The sequence below is a fragment of the Vidua chalybeata genome, chromosome 1, assembly GCF_026979565.1.
Source record: "Vidua chalybeata isolate OUT-0048 chromosome 1, bVidCha1 merged haplotype, whole genome shotgun sequence".
In the NCBI taxonomy this organism is placed as follows: Eukaryota; Metazoa; Chordata; class Aves; order Passeriformes; family Viduidae; genus Vidua; species Vidua chalybeata.
This window is the reverse complement of record NC_071530.1, coordinates 106,772,147-106,795,979: the sequence shown is the minus strand read 5'-3', so window position 1 is coordinate 106,795,979 and position 23,833 is coordinate 106,772,147. Positions and strand designations below refer to the sequence as shown.

The 23,833-nt window shown below is 39.8% G+C and overlaps 1 protein-coding gene across 4 annotated transcripts in view; it reads left to right on the top strand.

Annotated features, from left to right (window-relative positions):
- Nucleotides 1-23,833, top strand: part of OSBPL1A (oxysterol binding protein like 1A) — a 76,074-nt gene that overhangs the window by 13,388 nt on the left and 38,853 nt on the right. For all 4 annotated transcript variants that reach the window (XM_053962484.1, XM_053962499.1, XM_053962491.1 and 1 more), the window contains exons 7-16: nt 1,078-1,163; nt 3,834-3,978; nt 4,718-4,785; nt 4,867-4,911; nt 6,352-6,425; nt 6,502-6,565; nt 7,476-7,577; nt 9,013-9,135; nt 10,891-10,972; nt 13,614-13,720. In XM_053962484.1, the coding sequence (XP_053818459.1) occupies nt 1,078-1,163; nt 3,834-3,978; nt 4,718-4,785; nt 4,867-4,911; nt 6,352-6,425; nt 6,502-6,565; nt 7,476-7,577; nt 9,013-9,135; nt 10,891-10,972; nt 13,614-13,720 (896 nt within the window). The remainder of the gene's footprint in view (nt 1-1,077; nt 1,164-3,833; nt 3,979-4,717; nt 4,786-4,866; nt 4,912-6,351; nt 6,426-6,501; nt 6,566-7,475; nt 7,578-9,012; nt 9,136-10,890; nt 10,973-13,613; nt 13,721-23,833) is intronic.

The window sequence follows — 23,833 nt, the reverse complement described above, 5'->3', positions numbered from 1 at the left end:
AGATTTATTTTGGGGGATTTTTAAACATGTGTGCATTCTAAAAGCTGCTTTTTTTCCTGCAAGTTGCAGAAGCTCTGTTGAATTTTCTTTTTAAATTTGGTTATTAGAAAGAAAACAGTCATAGTTTTTGGTTCTTGTATGCAGTATTGACAAGTGAGGTTTTTTTGTGACTTGAGAGTTAAGTATTATGAATACAAATAGCATTATTCAGTTTACTATTTCAGTCCTGCTGGGGTAGTCCTTGCTACAGATTTGAATGGTACATGGGCAGTCAAAGCCTTGGCTCACTGAAAGAGACAAAACTCAAGTCAAGAACAGTAAGTGGCTTTGTGTCAACCGAATCATTAGAGAGCAAAATTCCAAACAGTTTGCAAAGGTGACCTTCTAGTCTTTGACATTGTGTCAAAAGGCATAAAAAAATAAAAATCCTTCCCCTTGTTTCCTTCATGGCCTCACAGGTGTCAGAGATGAGGCAGATGATGTCCAAATACTAATCTAGTTCACTGATTCTAGTTTCGGAGAGTTCAAAAACCGTTGCTTCCTGGTATTACTATGTAATACTCTTAAATACTGATGGAGCTCTGTGTCCACTACCACAGACTGCATATGAGAAGTGATCTCTCTTCTGATTCTCTCTTCTATTTGTGCAAATGCACAAATAACTTGTTTCCACTGCTCATCTGCTGAATCGTTAGAGAAGAATAAAATTTTGGTGGGATGGTAAGAGTAGAAGAGAAGCTGAAAAGAACATAGGGAAAATCTGAGATGAGGGTGTTGCATAGTTCCCATTTTCCCTTATGCAGGGAGTGGGCTTGGTTTTAAGTGTTGAAATAATAATAATTATATATATGTGCATGTGTATACAAGCTTGCGCATCTTACCAAATTCTATGTACTTTGGACATATTTTTGCTCTGACATGGACTTTTCTGAGTAAATATTCTATTTATACCTGTCCTAAATAAAAAATACTGGAAAATCTTACTTCTCTAGGCTTGTTTTGCTATACTTTTTTAATGCTGTACTTTGTACTTTACTGAGACTGACCTTACTTTTTTTTTATTATTTTTTTTAATAGCAGTGGAAAGGACACAAGAAAGGAAACTGGAAGAACTCCTCTTAGGAGCAGCAAGAGAAGGGGAAACAGGGAAACTGACTGCCTTGGTAAGAATTCAAGTCAAGTGATTCAATCCATAATGCTAATGTAACAAAATATGACTTTGTGCTTTGCAACAAAAGGCTGTGACTTTGGAATATTAGTTCTATGCCCCATGTTATATTGGTAAGGTGCTGAACCCTCAAGGATTTTCCTCTTTGTTGTAGGTTGCAAAACAAATGGTTCTCAACTTCTTTAGTGTTTTTAAATAATTTAGAAAGAATTAGCTAGTTAGTTGTAAACAGCAGTGTAATGGTTCATGGTCTGCCTAGATAAGCTTAGTATGTTATTGTGGATACCTTGATGTCATGGATATCTAGATTTTCACCACAGTGTGGCCTGTCTTTCATCTTGAAAGTAAGCTCTTTCTTGTTAGCATCCATTGTAGTTTTTAATTGACAGTCTGCACAGCACTGTTTTGTGCTGAGCAGAAATTGAAAACTGTGTATATGGAGTTTTTGTGATATCCTCTTTGAAATGGAGAGAGAACCAGAGCTGTACATAGCACCTAAGAGGTGGAAAAATAGTGCATTAATACACTGCACAATTGTACTAATTGTAATTAATACACTGACATAAGTGATCTGTTCTTGATTCTGATAATTTTAATACTTGTTACATGTCTGCTGACTAATCCTCAATCTGTTGTGAAAAAGAATCAGAAAAAAAGTGCCTCCTTCTAGAAATCTGTCATTAAAAAGCTCTACTTTCTCTCATGTGGCATGGAACTATACATGAGCATGTAATTCTCCCTGTGAACATAGTAATTTCTAAGTGATTTTGTTATCTTTTTAATATTTGCTATAGCAAATATATATATATATATATATTTTTTTTTAATATTTGCTATAGCTCCGTATATGTGAAGACAGCTATATATTGTCTTCTAAAACTTTTCAAAGTATTGTCATGTTTTTGGCCCAGAGTTAGTTTTAAGTCAATTCTTAACAGATGTTCCTTGGAATACACTTACAGCTCTATGGTGTAAACCCCTTTGACTTTCCTACCCTTAGGTTAATACCTCTGTGCAGAATTTGTGTAGCTCTTCAGAACTGCCCTTTAGCTCCAGAATTGACCATACTTTACCTACTGATTGTTCAAGCATTTCTGTTCCTACTTAAAAATTTTTATTAACAGACTATTATACTCATGAAACTTTAGCTGCTTATAACTGCTTTTACTGTGACACCTAACACCAGAACATGTTATTTACTAGAAGTTAGATCTTCAGCAGCTGAAGCTTAACCCAGGCTCCTTAGTCTACTTGAGGCAAAGCCAGTGTGTTCTTCCTGTGAGTTCCCAAAAATGTACTGTACATTGCCTGAGGTGACTGGAGAGATTTTTATCTCAATGAATTGATGCATGAAGCTTTCTTCCAAATACTCCCTTGTAACATGGCATAAGGTGCTGAAAGCACAGGCATGTGGCTTAAAAGATATGGAGGCAAGAAGTCAGAAGAGGAAGTAAATGTAAAACAGCTGGTTGGAAAGAGGTAAAGCTTAGGAATCCTCAGGAATGCAAGTATTTGACTACAGTGTTAATGAGGGTATACTTCCACAAACTCCCTCTTTTTGGCTTTTGTTCTCTTACCAGTTGATCTGTAAACAACAGCTATAGTAGTTTATAGGACTACTTCTGAGGTACATATAAAGTGATTGCTGTTGATGTTAAATTATGGCCATGGGAATTCTGTTATTATTTTGTAATTTTGTCTAAGATAGCGTATGCCTAATGTGAATACTTAAACTGAGTTTCGCAAAAATTGTTATCGTGCATTTGTGACTCTGGTCTCCTAAGGCTGCTTATCAGTAACTTAGCCTTTCTATTAAGGCACTCCCATCTGACTTGTGAGCTTAAGTGGCTGGTAGTGCATGAAATGGTTTGGGCTGGAAGGGACCTCTACAGATCATTCAGTCCAACCCCCATGGACACATCCGGCAACCACATATTTGAGTAGTGGAGTGGTGTTTTAGGATAGTTAGCAGTGTCATGCTTCATGACCCTTCTCTTTGAAGGGGTCTGTTTTTCAAAACATTTATATTGTGTACAAGCAAAACTCAGTTTGTTTTTTTTTTTCCCTTTGTTGCATAGCTACTTTTATTTTAATAGACTTAAGAATGCAGCAAAACTATTTGTGTAACAGATTGCCTATACTAGGAGTTCTAAATAGCCTAGGATATCTGGCACTGAGACTGGCAGGTCTGCTACCCTTCAGTACAGAGTTCTTTCTCTCTGAAACAGGGTGGCTACACAATTTTTTTCTGGATTTAGCACTGGCCTGTGCTAACTTCTGCACTGTGCCTGGGAGTCTTCTATAAAGAACAGCAGATTTTTGACAGTAGAATTGGGCAGGGCCATTCTAGCATATAAATGACTGAACTGCAATACTGGGCAACTTTCCCTTGCACTGTGCAGTTGAGCAGAAAAATGTGTCCATATTGTGCAGCAGAGGTGGAAGGAGTATAGCAAGCAAAACACTGAAGTTCCTTACTCTAGCTGAATGTCTTGTTTGATTGTCGCAGTCCTTGCCCTTGTCATAACACTTGCTAAATGCCCTCTTTGTTGCCAGATCTATACTCAAGCATCCTAGTTAGGAACAACTGATTTTCAAAGGAGAGAATATGGCATCTGGAGAGGGGGGAAAACTGATAAGTAAGCAGAACTTTGTTTTTTCCCAGTTAAACAAGCGCAAGCCACCTGATATCAACTGTACAGATCAGATGGGGAACACACCCTTGCACTGTGCAGCATACCGTGCCCATAAGCACTGTGCATTGAAACTTCTAAAAAATGGAGCAGATCCTAAAATAAAAAATAAAAATGGTGAGTACCAAATGAAAAGTATGTTAAATGTTAAGTGGAGACACAAATTCAACATATTCTGTAAGCTGTGTTGCTTATTACGCAGTGTTCAGGGAAAATCTTACAGTGCTTTACAAGCTTTGTGTCACTAATAAAGGAAGGCCAACAGTGACTAAATTGCAAGAGGCTGAGAACAGTAGCAAAATACTTATTGTATGTGCTTTTATTTTCCAAGCTTATCCGTTTCTGGAAAATTTACTGACTGTCTTAACAGTAAAATGTGCCTGGCTTTTGTTTTCTTGATGCGAAATATTGAACACAGGTAACAAAAAAAAACAAGATTGAAAATGTGCCCGAGACCAAGTGACTCCTCAGAAGAAGACTTCTAATGAAACCAAAAAGAGGAAAACTTGATGCAGATGTTATGCAAACTATGTTCTTGTCCTCTGTTTAAAGATGCCTCTTGTCTTGGTATTTGTGAGTGTCATAAACTGTTTTTTGTAGCTGGAAGCTAAAAACAAATTTAAATCAGTAAGGGCAAAGGGCTCTTTGTGGTTAGTAGAACTCTGACAAGCAGTGCAGTGCCTTAAAGTTCAATACCTTTTTTAGTCTTCTGCCCCTGAGGAGTCGACGTTCCCCAGTTCCAAGTAAGTGTAGATGCTTGAAGGCCAAACTGATGGGTAATGAGTGTCAAATTATTTTAAAGTACATCTAAGTTTATTTGCATCAAATTCTCATGCCTTTTCTTGTTACTAAACAGATCAGACACCCCTTGATCTAGCCCAAGGTGCAGAAATGAAACTGATACTGGCAGGTAAAACTGGAAAGGTAGGAACTTTTTGTATCAATTTAAAATGCCAATGCTGTCTAGTTGAAGCTATTCCTATATGAGCTTTAATTTCTGTGCAGGTTATCAACAAACCCCTGAGAAGATATGAAGGTCTCTTATGGAAGGTATGACTTATTTCCTTTTCTGAAATAGCTTGTAAGATTTTGAACTATGTCAATATGTCCTTTTTCTATATTTCAGTGATAACTGGTGAATAAATTAATATTTAAGTAGTACTTAATAGTAATTTTATCTAATATGTGTAGATGGGCTGGCTGAGTGGAGCGGCTACTAGATTCATGGTACTCTGATCTTAACCTCAGTCATTAAAATCTTTATTTCTTGGTAATTTTTGTGGCAAAGCTGCACTGTAATAAGGCTTTTTTCCTTGCGTGTGGGCAAAATGCTTTTTCTTTCCTTAATAGATTACTTTGATAATCTGTGACTGATACATTGTCTTTAAGAAACTGTGACTAATATTTTGCCATCCTCTTCTGAAAATTTTAAAACGTAGTGGGAAGATGGCATTCAAAGAGTTTAAAGCTCATTTTGCTGTGTTGCTCAAGTGAGTCTAAGGTCTACATGAATGTTTAATTATGTTGCTTAATGAAATCTTTAAAGTTTTCTTCAGTGTAAATTTTCCTATATCACAATTGTAATATAAGGAACTGCTCTTAAAAAAGAACTGTGTCCTAAAGCTTGAGAAAGATAAAATGTTGTAGTTGGAGATGTCAATGTGTTTTGTTTCTCATTTGATTTTATAAAATGGAATTGTGTGGTGACCAACAATTCTTGTAATATTAAGAAATGCAACATTTTAATATTTCAGTTCTTACTGAATAGCAGGCTCAACTTTTATCTTTAGGTGGTTCCAAAAACAAGAGTAGTGCTGCACTTGTAAAACACTCTCAGGTTGCTGTGATCGTCAGGATATGCAGAACCTAAAAGGTTTTTGTAGTGTTTACTGGTTTTAAGTGTTAAGGAAGCTTCTCGGCCTGACCATGCAGGAGTCACTCTGTCCATCACACTTCTTCAGAGACTCTTAACTGCTGGGACCAAAGCCCTTTTGCAGTTGGTGGCTCCAATGAGTTGACAGGTGCCCAGCTTGGCTCCCTGAACTCACCACATTCAGTCAGACAAGGTTTCCTTACCAGCTTGACCCTTGGTTTCCCATAGCTGAGTCTCAGATATCTTGGTCCTTACTTTAATCATTGTGCAATAACAAAATAGCACCTTGAGCTGGTGCCTCTGAGGAGATACCCAAACAAAGGAACCCCTGGGTTTTTCTGCCCTTGCAATCTAAGTGCGTGAAAGTCTGGAGTCTTCCTGCTGAGTCCTCAGCTCCTGACACCACAAAGTCCCTGTGCCCTTAGCTAAGCAAAGGCTCATTGCCACTTCATGGTCCTTGCCTCAGGCTCCTACCACGCAGAGTGGTGGTAGGAGCTCAGGAGTTCTGTGGTCGTAGGAGTTCAGTTCTGCAGCTCACACTGCAGCTGCACACTGAGCTCTCTGTACTAAAAGTATTCTGTTAAGCTTACCTAGCCTTTTTTTTTTTTTCCTTTTAGAGCTCACGATTTTTTGGTTGGAAACTCTACTGGATAGTTCTAGAACATGGAGTGCTTTCCTGGTATCGGAGACAGTAAGTTCTGTGTTTAAATTTCTGAAAAGCAGTTTAAATAATTCCTGTCTTCACTAAATCTCTTCTTCTTTCAAAGAGCTGATGCAGTGAATAATGATCATCGTCAGGGGTGCAAGCATCTAACACAAGCTGTGTGCACGGTAGGAATGTGTTGTAACTACTGAGTTGTTTTTGTATGTTCCATTGTATTCCATTCCTGGCTAATGAAAACTTATGCTGGATTGGTAACCTGATTTTTGTTATAAAATAGGGAGAAAGCTTGTGCTGTTGAAAGAAATGCTTGTTCCTGTCCAGCAAAGTATTCTTTTATGTAAAGTGGCCATAAAGCTCCCTCACTGCTTTCTAAGGCATTGAAGACTTAAACACACAAGGTATCCTGAAAGCAGGCCGGGTCAGTTTGAAGCATGTGATCTGGAATAGCCAAAGTTGCACTTCCTCCTTAGCTGTCCCTGGCTGCTTGTGACCAATTGCATAACTTAAGCTGATCTCAGTTGAAAGACTAATCAATTTTGAAGGTGACATTTAGAAAAACTCCCTGATTTCAGTTATGCTTGTAGCAATCCGTTTTGGAAGGGGTGAACAGAGAAAACAAAGGCCAGGTGTCATTTATAATGCCCAGGAAGATGAAGTGTTTAAAAAAAATGCATTTAAGATAATTTTCATATTTCTATAACTGCCCTATCGTAGTTTGGCACCACAAGTTCTGTTAAACTGCACTTATATATACACTCATATTGTATGGAAAAGTGACTTGCTTTTCAGTATCCACAAATTCCTTAATATTGGCAATCTTGAACCATTGCTGAGGTTTTGCCTGAATCAAGTGGTGCAAATAAATACAAACCATAAGAACCTCTATATTGCTATTAATAACGTAATGACACACTTTGGAAAACTGTTCTGACTAAGGTTTTTATAAATTACAATTACTTGGATCAAAACTGAGGCAAAAACTTCTGAGTTAAGCATAATTTTATATTTTGCTTACATTTCATTTTTTTTCTGACTGATTCATTATACTAATTTTGTTTTTTCTCCACTTTGCTCTAGGTAAAATCAACAGACAGTTGCTTCTTTTCTGTCAGATGTTTTGATGATACTGTTCATCGTTTCAAGATTCCTAAAAATAGCCTTCCTTCTCAAACTAGAGAGGTAATAATGACTCTTTATCAAAGGCATTTAAATACAGTAACTTCTGTAATGAAGAATTTGCATACTACTTGCTATGGATGCACTAGTAGCAACGTACTTCATATTTTGATCATCAGGACTTGGTAGCATAAGTGCAGATATTAAGTTTTTTAGCATGGTTATAGATTAAACAGCAAAAACTTGGCCCATTGTAATTATCTCTTCTTTAAAATAAGTGCTGCCTTGTTTTCCAGCTCTGTGCCTGTATTATGCCCTGTTATCTAACTTCCTGTTTTTCATTCACTTCTCCATGTGGTAAAATTCTATTGCAACCTCTTTCTGTTGCACTTTCATAGTTCATTATCCCAAACAAAAGAATGCTTAATGGTACAGTCTACTCTTAACCATACTCCCAGATGACCTAATAAATTGTATTTTCTCAAAAGGTGGCTCTGAAACAAGAGAACCATTTTTTAGGGCTATTTGTAGTATATTCACTGTTGTACTTCTGCTAGAGATGGAGTTGGGGTGGAGGCAACTGGGGTGCTGTGTCCAGATTTGGGCTTCTCATAACAAGAGAGATACAAACATACTAAAGAGAACCTAACAAAGGGCCAAGGAGGTGATTGAAGGGATCAGAGCATCACTTTTACTAGGAAAAGCTGAGAGAGCTGGGATGCTCAGTCTGGAGAAGAGGAGGCTCAGGTAAGCTTGCCTATGTATGTAAATGCCTGAGGAGAGTTGCCAAGAGGGACAGAGCCAGGCTCTTTCCAGTGGTGCCTGGTGACAGGACCAGAGGCAATGGCATAAACTAAAGCACAGGGATTTCTCTCTGGGCATAAGAAAAAAGTGTGAGGGTGATCATGCACTGTCACAGGGGGCCCACAGCAGTTGTGAAATCTCCATACTTGAAGATTTTCAAAAGCCATCTGGATGTCCTGGCTAACCAGCTCTAGGTGGGCCTTCTTGAGCAGAGGGGTTGGACTAGATGACCTTCAGGAGTCCCTGCCAGCCTCAGCCACTCTGTGATCCAATGAATAGAAAATAATCTACCTCTTAATTATGATAGTGCTCGAGGTTTTGTGCACAGTTTGTCATGCATAAGAAGGCAGACTTTGTCACAGGGACCTTGCTGTCTGAACAGAAACCCAAATATGCAAAATATATTCCCTACAGTCTTTTAATTAATAAGATTTTCTTGGATAGACTGAGGTGTGGGTTACATTTGTGCTTAAGGGTTAATAATAAATTAAGTCTGTGGTATTCTGCCCACAGCGTTTCATCTGCAATGCATGTTACATTTTCTAGCAATCTATTTCTTGCATATTGAGATGTCTCATTTTACTAATGACTGTCTTATTTATATAAAGAGAAAATTTTGTTGTTCTGCTTACATGATACTTTGTTTTGGAGATAACCTTTGAAATGTTTATTAACTCTGTTTTTTCCTTTCCAGAGCTGGCTAGAAGCAATAGAGGACCACTCTGCCTATAGCACTCATTACTGCACACAGGAACAGCTGAGTAGTGATGATGAAGAGGATGCAGTATCTGTTACAGACCTACATGACACTCTAAAAGTATGTACTGAATACTTACTTGGCTCATGCATCTAGGCAGTTGCAGATTAGCCTTGTTTTGTGTTAAAATACTTCAATATACCTTTGACTAAAAGTGATGATTCCTCCCATGGATGCATAGATGGTGCTTGTGTTTCCATTGCTTGCTGTCATGTATTCCTGCTCAGACTGTGTGGCTAAAATGACATGTTTATCATAGCTACAGGGCTGTGATTTCACTTTTGCCAGCACTACTATAAGAAAGAAAGCTGCTTGAGAGTTTCAGCCAGGAGAGGGAGCCTTGTGTACTCGTTATCCTCCAGTCTCAGTGTCACCAAAGCTAACCCACATCGAGCTCTGCCTCTACAGAACAGGCAATGAAGTGTTTTAGAAATGATCTTTTATCACCTCAGATCACATCAGATGCATTGTAGTGTCTGCTCATACCTGCAATGGAATTGAGTAGTCCTTGGTAATTCTAGCATTCAGCCTGTGATTCTTGCTTTTTGCTGTACATGTACTGCTAAAACCTTCTATTTTAAGGGAAAGTTGATGCTGCAGTGCAAAAATCTTCATGTGGCTAAACTCCAAGCAGCTTGTACCATTCCTTTTAGTACAAGAACTTTAAAAGTAGCTCATGGCACAGCAGAGCTGGGGTGATAACTGGCACTGGCAGTCCCCAGCAACCTTCAGAAGATGGTATTATTTAATAGATAACAGTTCACTTGAAGCCACATCAAAAGCAGAGTGGCCAGCAGGGCAAGGGAGGCAATTCTGTACCCCTCTTCTACCTTCATGAGATCCCCACCTGGAGTGCTGCATACAGCTCTGGGTCCTCAGCCCAAAAAAGATGTGAACATGTTAGAGCAGGTCCAGAGGAGGGCCACAAAGGAATGAATGAACACCTCTCCTTTGAAGACAGGCTGAGAGAGCTGGAGAGGCAAAGGCTTCAGGGAGACCTCACTGTGGCCTTCCCATTGTTAAGGGTGGCTTATGAAAAAGAGGGGAAGTGACTTTTTACACAGGCCAGCTGTGTAATAGTGTTTACACACTAGATGTAGTTGTGATGGGATAAGTGGAAAGAGGAGAGATTTTGTTTAGATACTGGGAAGAAATTCTTTACGCAGAGGGTGGTGAGGCACTAGAACAACTTGCCCAGAGAAGCTGTCAATGCCCCATCCCTGGAAGTGTTCAAGGCCAGGTTGGATGGGGCTCTGAGTAACCTGGGCTAGTGGAAGGTGTGGTTGGCCAGGGATTGGAACTAGATGATCTTTAAGGTCCCTTCCAACCCAAGCCATTCTATGGTTTTATGATAACTGGCTCCAGGTTTGAATATGGGCTTGAAATAGGATCTTGGGGTTGGTTTCTGTATGGCACTATATTTGCCATTTATCAGTTAACCTATGAATGTGCTTATTTTGTCCTTAAGTTTCTCAAAGAACAAGCACTTTCTCTTCCCAGATTTTTAGACTGCTCAATAAAGAGGGAAAGAGCAAAAGTGGCACATACAACAAATTTGACTGGAGTTGATTTGCTACATTAAATTAAACAAAATCTGGTCAGTGATAAAATGTTCATAAATATTCTGTTTGCTTATGTGTCTTTGAAGGTAGTTTCAGTAATTTGTTTCAGTTCTAATGTATCAGTCTCTGGGCTGGGAATCTTTGTTAAGATTTATGCTGTCCAAATGTTAAAATTTCACTATAGTAAAGAAAGGAAACATACACTTTCCTTAGAACAAAGGACTTCTGAACTAGCTATGCTTGTTTCTTTCAGAAAGCACAAGCATGCCAACAAAGACTCAGTAAAGAGGTTTCAGACTTCCTTGCAATGGTTAAATCTTTGGATACGACAAAAGGTAAAGCTTATTAATTTAAAATGTAGTTTGTTACCAAGCAACTAATTTTTTTCTTTTTAACAGGATGCTTTTATTTCCCCAAAATCAAATTTTCAGGAGCTTGAAAAAAGAGGACAATTTTCCCCATGAAAAAGGATTCAAATAAAGTAGCATTTCAGTAATTGCTAACAATTAAGATTTCAGATTTGGAGAAGCAACTAAGAAGCATGCTGATTGAAAGAAATTTTATTAGCAGCTGTAAATGCAGTGAAACTGCCTCTAGCTATAGTCCTTATTGAGTAGTATCGTAAAAATATAACACAGGGATCTGCTTTCAAGGTTTTTTTAAAAAAAAAATCTGTGGTTGGTAGCTTATTGTAGTGAATAAGTGTCTCTTGACAGGTACAAAGAGCAGTGAAATCACAAAACTATACAGAGAACTGGAGGCATGGTACGATGGGACATACTCCACAGATTCTGCTATGACTTTTATGCCAGATTTGAACTTCTCAGGTTTCATTTCAAGTTATAATTCTTAACATGTACCTAGATTTTTGCAGTATAACTGCTAAAATATATCACAGACATCAAGATGCTAGAGATTTGTACTTTTTTTAATTAAACACCTTAAACATGTACAAGAGTTGTAGAGGAGCTCTGTAAGAACATCTAAGTGTTGGTTCTTTGGGCCTGAGTCCTAGTTATATATTGTGGCTAAAATTATGAAGCTCAGATTAGAGAACAAGTTGTTTGTCTATACAGATCCCTAGTCTGTAGTAGAATACCAGTTCTGAGAAGAAAAAAGTTCTTCTTTCATCCCTGTGCCTTTCCAAAAGGAGGCTAAAAATACAGTTTTTTTCTCCACATGCTAATGGGGTAAGTTACTCTGTGATGTTACCCCGTCTTTTTCATAAACTGAATTTTTACCAAATTTTTATTTCACAAGGCAAAGGGACATTTCATAATGTATATGAGTGTCTTACTGTGAAGCTTTTGTAATTATTATTACAGTAAAACTGAATTTTTCACGAAAAATCCAGTTTGAAAATTTGTATAAGGTGGGTAAATTCCCTTTGGTAGCTATAGAGGCAGTTTCCCTGACTCCGTAGTGTTGACCTGAAGAACCAGCGGGGTTCTTTTTTAAAGTAGAAGAGCATTTTTTAAAAGGAAATACACAATTTAAACAACCAATACCCATAGCAAAGCAAAAGCAGATACTATCTCATTCCTAGAAACTGCTCGTCTTGGCCAACAGCAGTAATAAGTTCCTGTTTTCCTTCCAAGGGATGTTTGTAACTTGCTAGGTCAGTGAACTGTTTCTGGGTTCGTGTGCAACTTCTGTAGGTCGCAACAGAGACAACTGCTCTAGTTCTCCCACTGTTGTGGTATTTTTAAAGTATTTGAATCCTCCGGCTCCAGAAGAATGTAAATTTCTGAGTTAGAAACCCCTCTGTGTGGAGTTTTCCCTAAAATCGTTTGAGTAATATAAAAATGGCTATGTTGGCACCTGATATTTAAAAGTCTCTCCCTGTTTCAACGTGCTGTTCTGAGTCCAGAGACTTGCCATGCCATTCTGAATCTTTGAGACTTATGCATCTTGTATATTACAAACAAAGATGTCTCCTGCACACAGTGTGCTGCCCTTCCTTCTAGAGGCACTAGCTGTTCTCAGCAGCTGCTGTAAGAGTCAGTTTGAGTCAGTGGTGAGCTCTGGTTTCAGAGACCACAATTAGTGTGTGGAAATGTACTGCATCTTGTCCTGCATAAGCAGTATAAGTTGAAAAATAAATTCAGGTACTGTCACTGATGGACCTCTTAATCTTCAATGGTGTGACATCAGCTTGAAGCACCTGTGTTGCTAAATGGTGTCAACTGATCCTGGAGTCTGCAGGCACTAAATGTTGCAATTATTTTAATTGCAACAACTATGCTTCCTGAGAAAATTACTTACTTGATTTCCGAGGAATTGCTGCACATCAGAAAACTTCACAGATTGACTCCAATCATTTCTACCAGCTAATTGAGTTATGATTTCCTGCTGGTTCTAGACATGCAGTCCCTTCTGTAAATGGTCATAGAAGTCAGGATGTGACATGACAAGCTGTACTACTTATATGTAAGATGAGTCCATGAAAATAAGGTCTTCCCCTTTAATTGTTCAGTGTGCTTGTAGTTACAATTTAATCTATTTTTTTTTCAAACCTAAATTTACAGCTGCACTGAGCACTGTGGTAAGCTCTTTCTCTTCTATATAATTCATGGCAGAAGGGGAAAAAATATCTACATTTTACACTTCTATTTATATTAAACCAGTGCAAAATCCTTTTTATTTAAATTCTGTCACCTGAAGCTTTACATTCTAGAAAGTGGTTAAAAGGAGATTGTTGCTAGTCCCTTTCCCAGTGTCTTGCTGCCATGGCTTACTGCCTCTGCTTTCTAAACTGTGCTGAAAGAGAAACTCAATCTATTCATGTGCCTCTTATACCAGTACTAGGGAAAGGATGCAAAAAAAAAAAACAAACCCTCCCCCAGATCTTGCAATGCACCAGACTTTCTGTAGCATGTGAGTGTTATGTCTGTATTTCTTAGAGGAAAAAATAATTAAAAGAATCCTGTCATTTACAATGTCCTTCTAACATTACTAATATTTTTGTGCTTTCAGGAATATCTGCTCCCCTACTGCATAAAGTTGATGTGGTCTCTGAAGTATCCCAGGAAACATGTGAGGCTCTGGCTGAGTGCCTTAACCTGTTCACAAAGCAAGAAGGGGTATGTATGTATTGTGCTGAGTGGGTGTATAAAGGGTTGAACAGCTTAGCATATTTGGCTAGTTCACTGCTTACCTGTTACAAAAATAAATACACAAACCCATACAATTTCATGCTGCTGGTAAGCTGTCCTTTTGCATACTGAATGGGACAAAAATGCATTCTTCTAGAGAAAGAGTAGGTATATGCCTTGGCAAAAGGATGTCTTAGTATTTGGGTATTCAGAAAAGGGACATTTTGGTTACAAGCTACTGCTTGCAATGTTCAAACTGTGTGCTTAAATTCAATAAAGCTGTTGCTTTGCTGATTTGAAGATCAAAATATTAAGAAAATTAGGTTTTGGATTGTTTTTAGTTATTGTTAGCTAACTGAAATGTTGAACAATATTGCTTCTGAACTTGTTTTTCACACCATGTGCTTAGTGGGTGTGCAAATGCTATTTGTTGAACTTCTGGCTTTTCCAGTAACAAATATCTTGTATAGTGTTAAACATAATACAAACATTTCAATTTGGGAATATATGTCAAATTCACTAGTTCCTAGAGTCGGAGAGTTGATATTTTTCTTCCTTCTTGAAGATGCCCTAGTGCCATGGAATAAACTTGTCTTCCTATACTCTGGTAACTATAATCCCTGGGTTAGGCTCTTACACTACTGTCATCAGTAAACTGTGTTTCAAAATGATGTTTGTGTTGGTGCTGTTAGTCTTCCAGTTACTTAACAGTGAGCTACAAACACTGGCTCCATTGTCTAGGTTTGGGTTTTTTTCATTCCTTTCCAAGTCCTTTGTCTTCAGTCACGAGTTTTTTAGGCTTACTTAAGTTCTAGCAGAGTGGAACAAGCATTGCTTTTTTTTTTTTAACATTTAGTTTTTTCCTTAAGAAAGTCTGGTATTAAAGTTGCCAGCTTCATTTGCGGATGAGGGGGAAATTGTTACAACAGTGGGTGTATAGTGTTATTTAGTATTCCTTAATTGTGTTGGCATCTTGCTTCAAGCCAGACTAAAATAGCTTTCCAGAGTGGAGTATGGCAAAACATATGGTGAAATTGTAATTTCACCTTACTTGAACTTGAATAGTCTCTGTAGGTGTAATAGAGGCCTTTTCTAAATCTGGAAGCACATAGATTTGGGCACAGAGGGATAGGCTGAGGTGTGAACTTGATTTTCCACCATAGCTAGTGAAATTAGTCGGTCATGACAGGGAGATGTGATCCTGGAGAGTTGTTTGTCTTGGTATTTTTAAACTTCGATCTACTGAGTTCAGGAATATGGTGCAGGCTTTTTAAAATGCCATAATATCTTCCTAAGACTTGCAGCTTTCCAAGAAGCTGTATTCATTGATCATTACTGTTCTTAAACCCACAGCATTTGACTTTGTTGATCTTTGTAAGTCAGGGCCCTGTTTTTTGCTGTTCAGGGTTGATTTCTAGACTGTTGTTTTGTTGGCATTTGAAAAGCAATATATGTATATATAACCTTGCAATCATATTCTGCATGTCCCATGAAATCCGGTTTCTAGAATTAACATTTTCTCAAGCCTGGTGCTTTTCTATCTTGCCTCTTTAAGGAGAATTCTTTTTCCCTCTAATTTAAATTGTCAGCATACCAGAAGCTACTGCTTGACTTAGGAGGAGACGCTCCTCACTTCAGTAAGGATAGCCACAGTGAACGCACTTTTGGCTCTCTAGAAACTTTATTTAGTATTACTTCTCACTGTGCTTTGGCAATTGTAGCATAACCGCGCAGTCTGCAGATGAAACTGCTAACGCAGCACTAAAACAGCTTCAGCCGTCTTCCACTTGCGCTAGAAATGGTACATGAGCGTGATCTCCGGTCGCTCCGTCTGTCCGCCGCTTCTCCTTCCCCCGGGTGCCGCCGTGCGGGGCTCGGCGTGCGCGGTGGTGCGGGGACGCTGCGAGCGGCCGCGGGGAGCGCGGCCCGGTGCCGGTCCGGCGGGCGGGGCCGCGGCCGCGGGGGCCCCGCGCTGGCCGCCACCGCGCCGGGAAAGGCGTGACCTCCCCGCTCCGCACGGCCGGAGCGGCTGTGACGCCGCAGAGCCGGGAGCGGGGGGAGCTCCCAAAAATAACCCACTGCGGCGGGACTCCGCGCGGGGCGGCCCCGGACGGCTCGGGAACCCGCTCAGCCCGCGGGGCCGCCCCGGGAGCCGCGGCGGCGAGCGCCGGGCAGCGCCCGTGTCCCGGGGGCGGGGCGGGGGCGCGGCAGGGGCGGGCGCGTTCGGTCTGTCAGGCCATTTTTAGCCGGGCTGGGAGCCGGCGTGGCCGCCCCGCCGTTTGGGGCTGGTTTTCTCCTCCTCCTGCTCCGCCGCCCCGCGCCCGGCGGGAGCGGCGTTGAGCGGAGCCGCGCCCCGGCTGCGCGGGGCGGCCGCGACTGCCCCGCCCCGCCCTGCGCCGCGCCGGGGCGGCCGCGGAGCCCGCGGCGTGTGGTGCAAGGTGAAGGGGCCGGCCCGGCAGGTGCTGCCGCCGCTGCTGCAGCTGGGGCGGCTTCCCTCGGAACGGCGCTGCCCGAAATCGTCCCGCGGTATGTAGCGTTCGTGATGGGCTGGGGGCTGCTGTCTGTGGCTCTGCTTCCTTCTTGACATTGGGATGAACCCTTCGGTGTCAAGCAGATGCGAGCAGAGATACTTTTTGCCAAATAGTTAAAACATGTGAGGGGAAAAGGGAATGTAACTTGGTTGCTTTTAATCTGAGTATTTACTGGGGCGTTGGTGTCGGAGCCAGCCAGCATAACTTGAAACGTTTTCTGCAGTGACTTTGGCACAAGGTTAGTAAGTAGTGTTTCAAAGCAGGATTTGCCTTGGACTATTTCTAGCAAATATCAGAACCTATATTCCTAAAGCAGTTTGATTCTAGTAGTTTTTGTGTCCTGAGTTATTTTGTGTAGTTGTAGGAGGAGTTGAACTTAAGGTTCTTTTCACGCTATTCTCTCTGCTAGATTTTCTGAATGAGTTTAAAATTCATCTCTAGTACTTGAACTACCTGTACTGAAGCTGTGTGAAATTGATAGGAAAAAAATTATTTATTTAAAGAAATTGGCTTTTTTCCTTTTTTTGCCTTGCTTCTTCACTAACCAGTGCTTAAGTGAAGTGTGTAGATGAGTATCTTGACTCTTAAGTTTCGCTTTTACCATCAAGGATTATATGTAACAGTAAATTAAGAGCTCGTATTGCATGAGTATAGAACAGATAGCAGTTGTAAGCTGGTTTCATTTGTAGTCTGTTTGTGGCTTTGATCTTCAGCCTTTGCAGTTGTTGTCATTCTTTCCAGTTTGTTTTTGTCTTAAAAAGGAGACTTGTTTACAAGCTGGTGAAAAGCCTTAGCTGATGAGATAAAGAATACAGGAAAGGTTTCTTCACTTTTTGCATTAAATGAATTGTATATTTCAGCTATAAAGAATTTGTCATAACAATTTAAGCTTGTCACTCCCACAGAAACATTTTAATATCAACATACTGTGGGTCATAGTCCTTGGACTTAGTTATCTTTACCATGGCGTAATGTGCTATCTCTTGTATGTACATCCTGTAAATAAAAAATGTGCACACCGTTCAACTGGTAAATACCAATCTCTGGAAGTCCAGTGCACTGCCTTAGTTTATTTCAAATTTCTTGGAAACATAATTGAATGTTAGATGTGTCTGTGTGTGTTCTTGTGAGTGAATGCTTGCATGCTCTTTGGCATACAAATAGTTGTCTTTAATATATTTCTGATTTGTCTTCTGAGAGACAGATATGAGCATGGCTACCTACTTCCTACCTTACTGTATTGTGAATGAAGAAGGTGCCTGTAGGCTATGTCCAGATGACTCCTTAATAAGAAATTTTATTTCCTGTTTCTTTGTGGGGGTGCAGGTGAGGAGAGCAGTGATGAGAATCTGCAGTCAAGGGAGAAATGCTGATAAAGGCACCCTGTGCAAATCAGCTAGAGAAGTCCTGGCATCCATCAGCAGTCCTTTTCTTCCACCTGGCAATATCATCAGCTACATTAACCTCTATAAGATCTTGGGAGCCTCTGGTGTGTGGGGGAGAGAGCTGAAGAGGGGTGAGGGACTGAAATAAAATCAGAAAAGCTAAGAAAGAGGTTAATGATAAGATTTCTGAGTTAGGTCTAGTAAGGGGTTCATGTATTGGCTGGCTACTGAACTAGACCTAGAACTATAGAGTCCGTAGTCCCTCAGGTGATAAAATCAGCGCCTTTATTTTTCCGATCTTTTCTCTTTGTGTTTAGAAACAAGTGGCAGCCCTACTTTTAATTTTTTATTCCTTTCAATCACTGGAGCACAGAGGAACTAATGTTGTCCATTCTGTTCAACTCTTGCTGAAAGCAGTGGAGATTGAGGGAAAACCTCAGTGTGTCAAGGCCTGTAGACAATGCCCTGAACAACTAGAATGCTGCTCAGGTTGTATGCTTGTGGAAAGGAGGAGAACAGTTTTCAGATGGTTGATGATTGGACTGAACACAGCAAGAGCTGCTTGGTGTTGAGAGAATCAAGATGTACCTACTTCAAGAAAACCTTTATTGGCTCTTGGTCAGTAACTGACTTGATCCTGTTTCTTCCCTTCTCCTTCAAATGAGTGAAAGTGTACTAGAAATACCTAGTGCAGCTTGAATCTTGTTTGAAGGTTACAAGTTCATTGGAAGGTTCTCTATGCTCAGATGGGTTCCCTAGTAAAGAAGGTATTTTTCCCTTATGCAAGGAGCATAGGATATAAAATGTTGGGGGAATGCTGTATAGGCAGGGTGTGTAAGAGACCAAAGCTACCGACAGGAAAATAATGTTTTTTTCTCCTGCTAGAATGTTGACAGTTCTACTTGTGCCCTGATGATTTGTGATATACTAATTTTTGAGTTCTGTATATGCACATATTTCATCTGGGCTAAAGCTCTATAGTGAGGATATTAAAGTTCATGAGATGTTTGTGGATGGCATAGTGTTCTTCCTCTGAAAGGATTTTCTACCAATGTACTGCAGCCTTGCAGGTATAAAGCTAACTACAGATCTGTGAAGACAATGTCCTTACCAGTAGAGGCAGGAGTTTAGCAAGTCCAAAGTATCTCAGAGGTGGGGGAGTTCAAGAGCATAACTTCTTTTTTCTGAGATTTCCCTAGAGCAGATAAGATTCAATAGGTCACCAGAGTGGGAAGTGAAGCTAAGCAGCAGCCTAGACAGAAGCTTTTAAAAATAAGAAATATTGAGTCTCGATTCAGGGGAAAGATAAGTAAATATTACTGCTGTTCTTTTATGAAAGGGTATTATGAGTGTTGACAGAGTGCTTTTTTTGAAGCACTTGGTAGGTTTTGAAGCAGTTGATAAGATCCTTGGGCAAGTGCTCTATTGGAAAGGCTTCTGTGTGAAAGATGGTTCTGGCTCACAGAAGGACGCTCAGATGTTGCTATAGGGTAAAAGGCAAGTGCTTCTGGTCTTTCTAGTACTGCGCAGTCCCAACTCTGGAGCTCTGGAGATTTTTTGGATGATTTTTGGGGTTTTTTTGTTTTCTTGTTTGTTTTCTTCAAGATTGCCAATACAACATATCACCACCTGCAAGGAAGGAGGTTGGCTTTGAAGTGTACAAAGTGACATACTGACTTGTAGTGATGAGGAATCTCTTACTGACCTGTAGCTCAAAGAGCCTGTGTGGAAGCTGGTCAGACAGTTTGTCTGAAGGCATTCCTTGCTCCTCACTTTGTAGCCCAGTTGGAAGCCCACTGCTAAGCTGTTCTTGCACTTCCACAGTGGGTTAATGCTTGGCCTGTAGATGTGTTTTTTGTTGGCAGTTGTTGTTAAGCAGCCTTGTGTAAACTAACTTGGAATCCATTCATGGGCCTCTGGGGAAACACAGTGTAAAAACATGCTGGTTTGAAATGAGAATCCTCCTTAATGTGCTTCTGCAGCTCCTGCTCTGACGTTTACTTCTAAGGTCTTGTGTACCACTTGTTTGAGTACTTAATTTTTAATGTTGAGAAAACAATCTTAGCTGAGGCTGCAGGGGGAAAAATCCAAGCAGCAATCAAGTTTAATGGAATAGTTCTTGATAGAGTAAGCTTCTCAAATATGAATTAGGAATTTTGTTTTTTATTAATGTATTTGCAAAATTGTCTCCAAGCTAATGGAGACAAACAGAAAAAAACAGTGTATAAGATGGATATTTTCTCTAAGTGTTTTCACTACTTAATGCTATGAGAATATTGTGTGTTTTCCTCTCACATTTGGAAAACAAACTGGAGTGAGAAGGGTGCACACTTCCATTCTTCTGATGTCATTGTGATGTCATCATGGCACATAAAACTGATCAGCTTGTTTTCTGTGTTCGGCTTTAATTTGTACCTGATGTGTTTTGGAAGAATGGTTGAACCAGCAGAGTTCTAAAACTTTTTTGCTCCCAGCCAACCAGTGTATTGTCAGCTAAGGACTGGTAACATTTCATGAAAAAAATGAAGCAGCAAAAAAAAACCAGGATACAAGGCTGAACCTCTATGCATAGCACCATACCTGTTAACTTTGTTTGCAAGTTAATTGAGTGCAGTTACAGTCTGGCTGAGTGGTCTGGTTTTGTGTCTCAGCTGCATAAAACATCAGAACACCAAACTGGATCACTGTAGTCATACACATTAACTAGTTCTCTGAAGATGTATCGTTCTTCTTGACTCCTCTTTCTTGAAACTTGATTTATGAAAAATTAATATATAAGAAAATAAGGCCTCTTCTTCTATGTAAGTCTGATAAAAGCTATTTTATGAGAGTAATAATTTAAAAAATTAATTTCTACACATATGAAAAATAAATTTCATGTAGCCTATCCAGTACTGGATATTAAAACATACTTTTGGGGGAGACAGAATATTTACCTCTTTATTATGCATGTATTTCGTGTGATGCCGTTCTAAAGGCAGTGTTTCTGGGCAGCATAAGTAACTTAAGCCTTTTTGTCACTTAACAGTTGTTCCATCATCTTAAAATTGTCATGTGGTGGGATTTTAGAATATTTTAGTTTTATTGGCTACCCTAAGCATCAGCAATACCAAATCTCTTGCCTTAGGGGATAATAAGCTGTCCATGTGTAGCCTTTCCTTGAATAAAGGAGATTGACTGAATCTAAACTTACTTTTCTGATGTTTTTTCTGGTTTTTTTTTTAGTTGGCTTTAGTCACTTCTGGTTCCATGAAATACAGGGGTCTTCTAGCTATGAAGAAAAAAATGGATTATTTCCATTTAGACAGTAATAGTGCTTATGGGGAGAGTGTGTTGTCCATTGTGCTTTTTGTTTTTAACCTAAACTTCACCAGGTCACAGTCATGGTTTTTCCACCAGAACTGCTTTTTGCACTTTTTTAAAAATTCTGATTTATTAGAGCTGATACCATTTTTATAATCAAGGTAAGCAATTGTGGAATTTGACCTCTTGTCTGTTTTTTTAATCTTATGACTGAATATGTACTTGTTGGCCTCCCTCTCCCCACCCCCTAGAAAGCCAGTGACTTTAAAAGCTTTATTTGTTTTAATATTAGTATTCAGAAGTGTGCTATCTCTGCTTGCTCTGCTATCCAGTGATGAAATGCGTTAGTATAATGCTAGCTGCTGAGTCACTGACTATATCCTAGAATTGGTAAATGGACTGTGTTTAGAAAGCATTCACACCCTGAGAGTAAATCACTGGTGGTGTAGTTTTCCTTGAAGATACATGCCATGCCTGTTCATAAAGGAATGTTAGTAAACTCTTTCTCTGTATTGCTTGTATTGTTCTTACTGCCACTCTCATTGAAATGCAGCAATAACACACTTTAATAATAAGTGCTTTCGGTGTTATGTACAAATGGGAAATACAGGCCTACGTTCTCCAGGTTGGTTGATTAGCACACACAAAAACAATTATGCTCCATTTATAGTGAACTGAATGTTGCTGCAAATAAATGGTAAGGTAGAGCTCCTTTTACAAACAGTGTATCCATTTGTCGTGAGCATCCTGATGAGTCCAGTGTAAAGAAGATGCCTGGCTTTCTAAGCATAGCCCTCATCTGAACATCTTGTCTTTGGGAGTGACACCTGTGATGTGCTTACTTTGCTTGCATAGCTTCATGTTAAGCCATCTGGAAGGTAAATGGACTCAGTGTTTTTAAATAGGAATGTTTTCCCTCCTCTCATGCTTGTCAGGGCTACGTTATTAATGTTAAAATGTGGACATCAATGCAATAACTCTTGGATCCATAGGTGTGCTAGGAGATTTTGAGAATGGCTTTAGAGCATGCCTATTTGAAGGGGGTCTGCAGTGTACTTTCATAATGTAGGGGTACTTTTTAACACAGAAGTAGATTTCAAACTTTTTCATCTGCTTCAAGCAGTTTTGTGTTGCCAAAGCTACACTGCTTCCACAACAAAACCTTGTTCCAATATATTTGACCTTTAAAACAGGAATACAGCTTCTTGTTAGTCTTGAAATGTAGTAGTGGCGCTATTGCACATCCCTTTTTTTGAGTCAAAAACTATGGTGAGAGAAAGGGTAAAGAGAACAAAACTACTCTAATCTTGTCTGGGAATATTCAGTGTAAGTGGTCAGAGTATCAGCCTCCGGGCCTTGTGCAGGGCTACAGCAGCAGAAAAGCATCTGCAGCAACTTGGTGGGTTTGACCTGATAGACATAAACTAATGGGACACCCATAAACAAGGCTTTGATCATTGTGGTGAGGAAAAATCTCGAGTTGTCAAGATAGTATACCTCCTTTAGGTAATGTGGTAATCCATGTATGTCAGTAGTTTATACATTTCTGGAAATGCAAGGATTCTTAATTGTGGATGTATTCTGTGCTATGCATCCAAATTGGATTGTGTGTTTTTTCCAGTGAAGCGCCTTGCTGCAAGGTCAGACAAATCAAATTGAGGTTAAAATGAGCTGGCTGTTTCAGACAGCTGGAAACCTTAGACAGCAGGCATCTGTGCCTATGGATAGCAGAAATCTAGTTTTGTCTGACCTGTATCTCCTCCACCTCTGAAATGACATTTTGGACTAAGGACTAAACCCTAATTTCACAGAAGAACAAAATGGAAATGGTTGAGGTTGGAAGGGACCTCTGGAGGTCCTCTGGTCCACCCCCCCTGCTCAGTCAAGGCCACCTGGAGCTGATCGCTCAGGACTATGTCCAGATGGCTTTTGAGTATCTCCAAGGATAAAGGCTCTATAACCTCTGTGGGCAGCTTGTGTCAGTGCTCTGTCACCACACAGTGAAAAAAAGTTTTTTGACAGTCAGAGGGGATTTCCTGCATTTCAGCTTGTGCCCATTCCTTTCTGTCCTGCCACTGGGCAATACTGAGAAGAACCAGGCTCCAGTTGTCTTTGCATCCTCCCTTCAGGTATTTATATAGATGAGATTTGCCCTGAGCCCCCTCTTCTCTAGTTTGAACAATCCTTAGACGTACAAATACTTGAGGGGCAGTCCAGTACAGTAGTGTTAGAAAATTTCAAGAAACCATGTGTCTAAGATCAGCTGATAATGTGGTCAGTGCTTTTCTACTATTGTCTTTGTTCACACATGCAATTTATTGAATCTAAAAAATGATGTGTCATTCTAGACTGTCAGATTCTGTTTCAGCTTGGAGTGGGGAGAATTTAGAACTTTCATCAAATCTACAAGTTCTCTTCTAGCAGCCAGTGAGTTTTATTGGAGAAGTTTGTAAAAGATCTTCTTAGAAGTTTAATCTGGGGTCTCTTCTTCCTCTGAACTGTAGATGCTACTAGATTGCAAACAGGGGAGTAGTAAATAGAAGACTTAACAGTAAATAACTTTGCTGCAATGTTCTTGAAAAAAATTTTTAAAAACCTAAACGAACACAACAACAATAGAAAGTGCCTATCACATAAGGGCAAAAGTATATGAGATCATTCATAACTAGAAAGGATCTGTTCCACTAAATGAGAACATTGAGATTATCTAGTTCTGCACTGAATTTCCATACTACAGAGCATATTTATCAGTCTGCTCTAACTGCTGGACAAATGTCTGCATGACATACTCTAATTTCAGGAAATGTCTTGTCAACCTACCCAGGGCCTGGCTGAAGTCTGCTGGCTGTTGCCTGCATAAGAATAAGGACAAAAACAGTGTC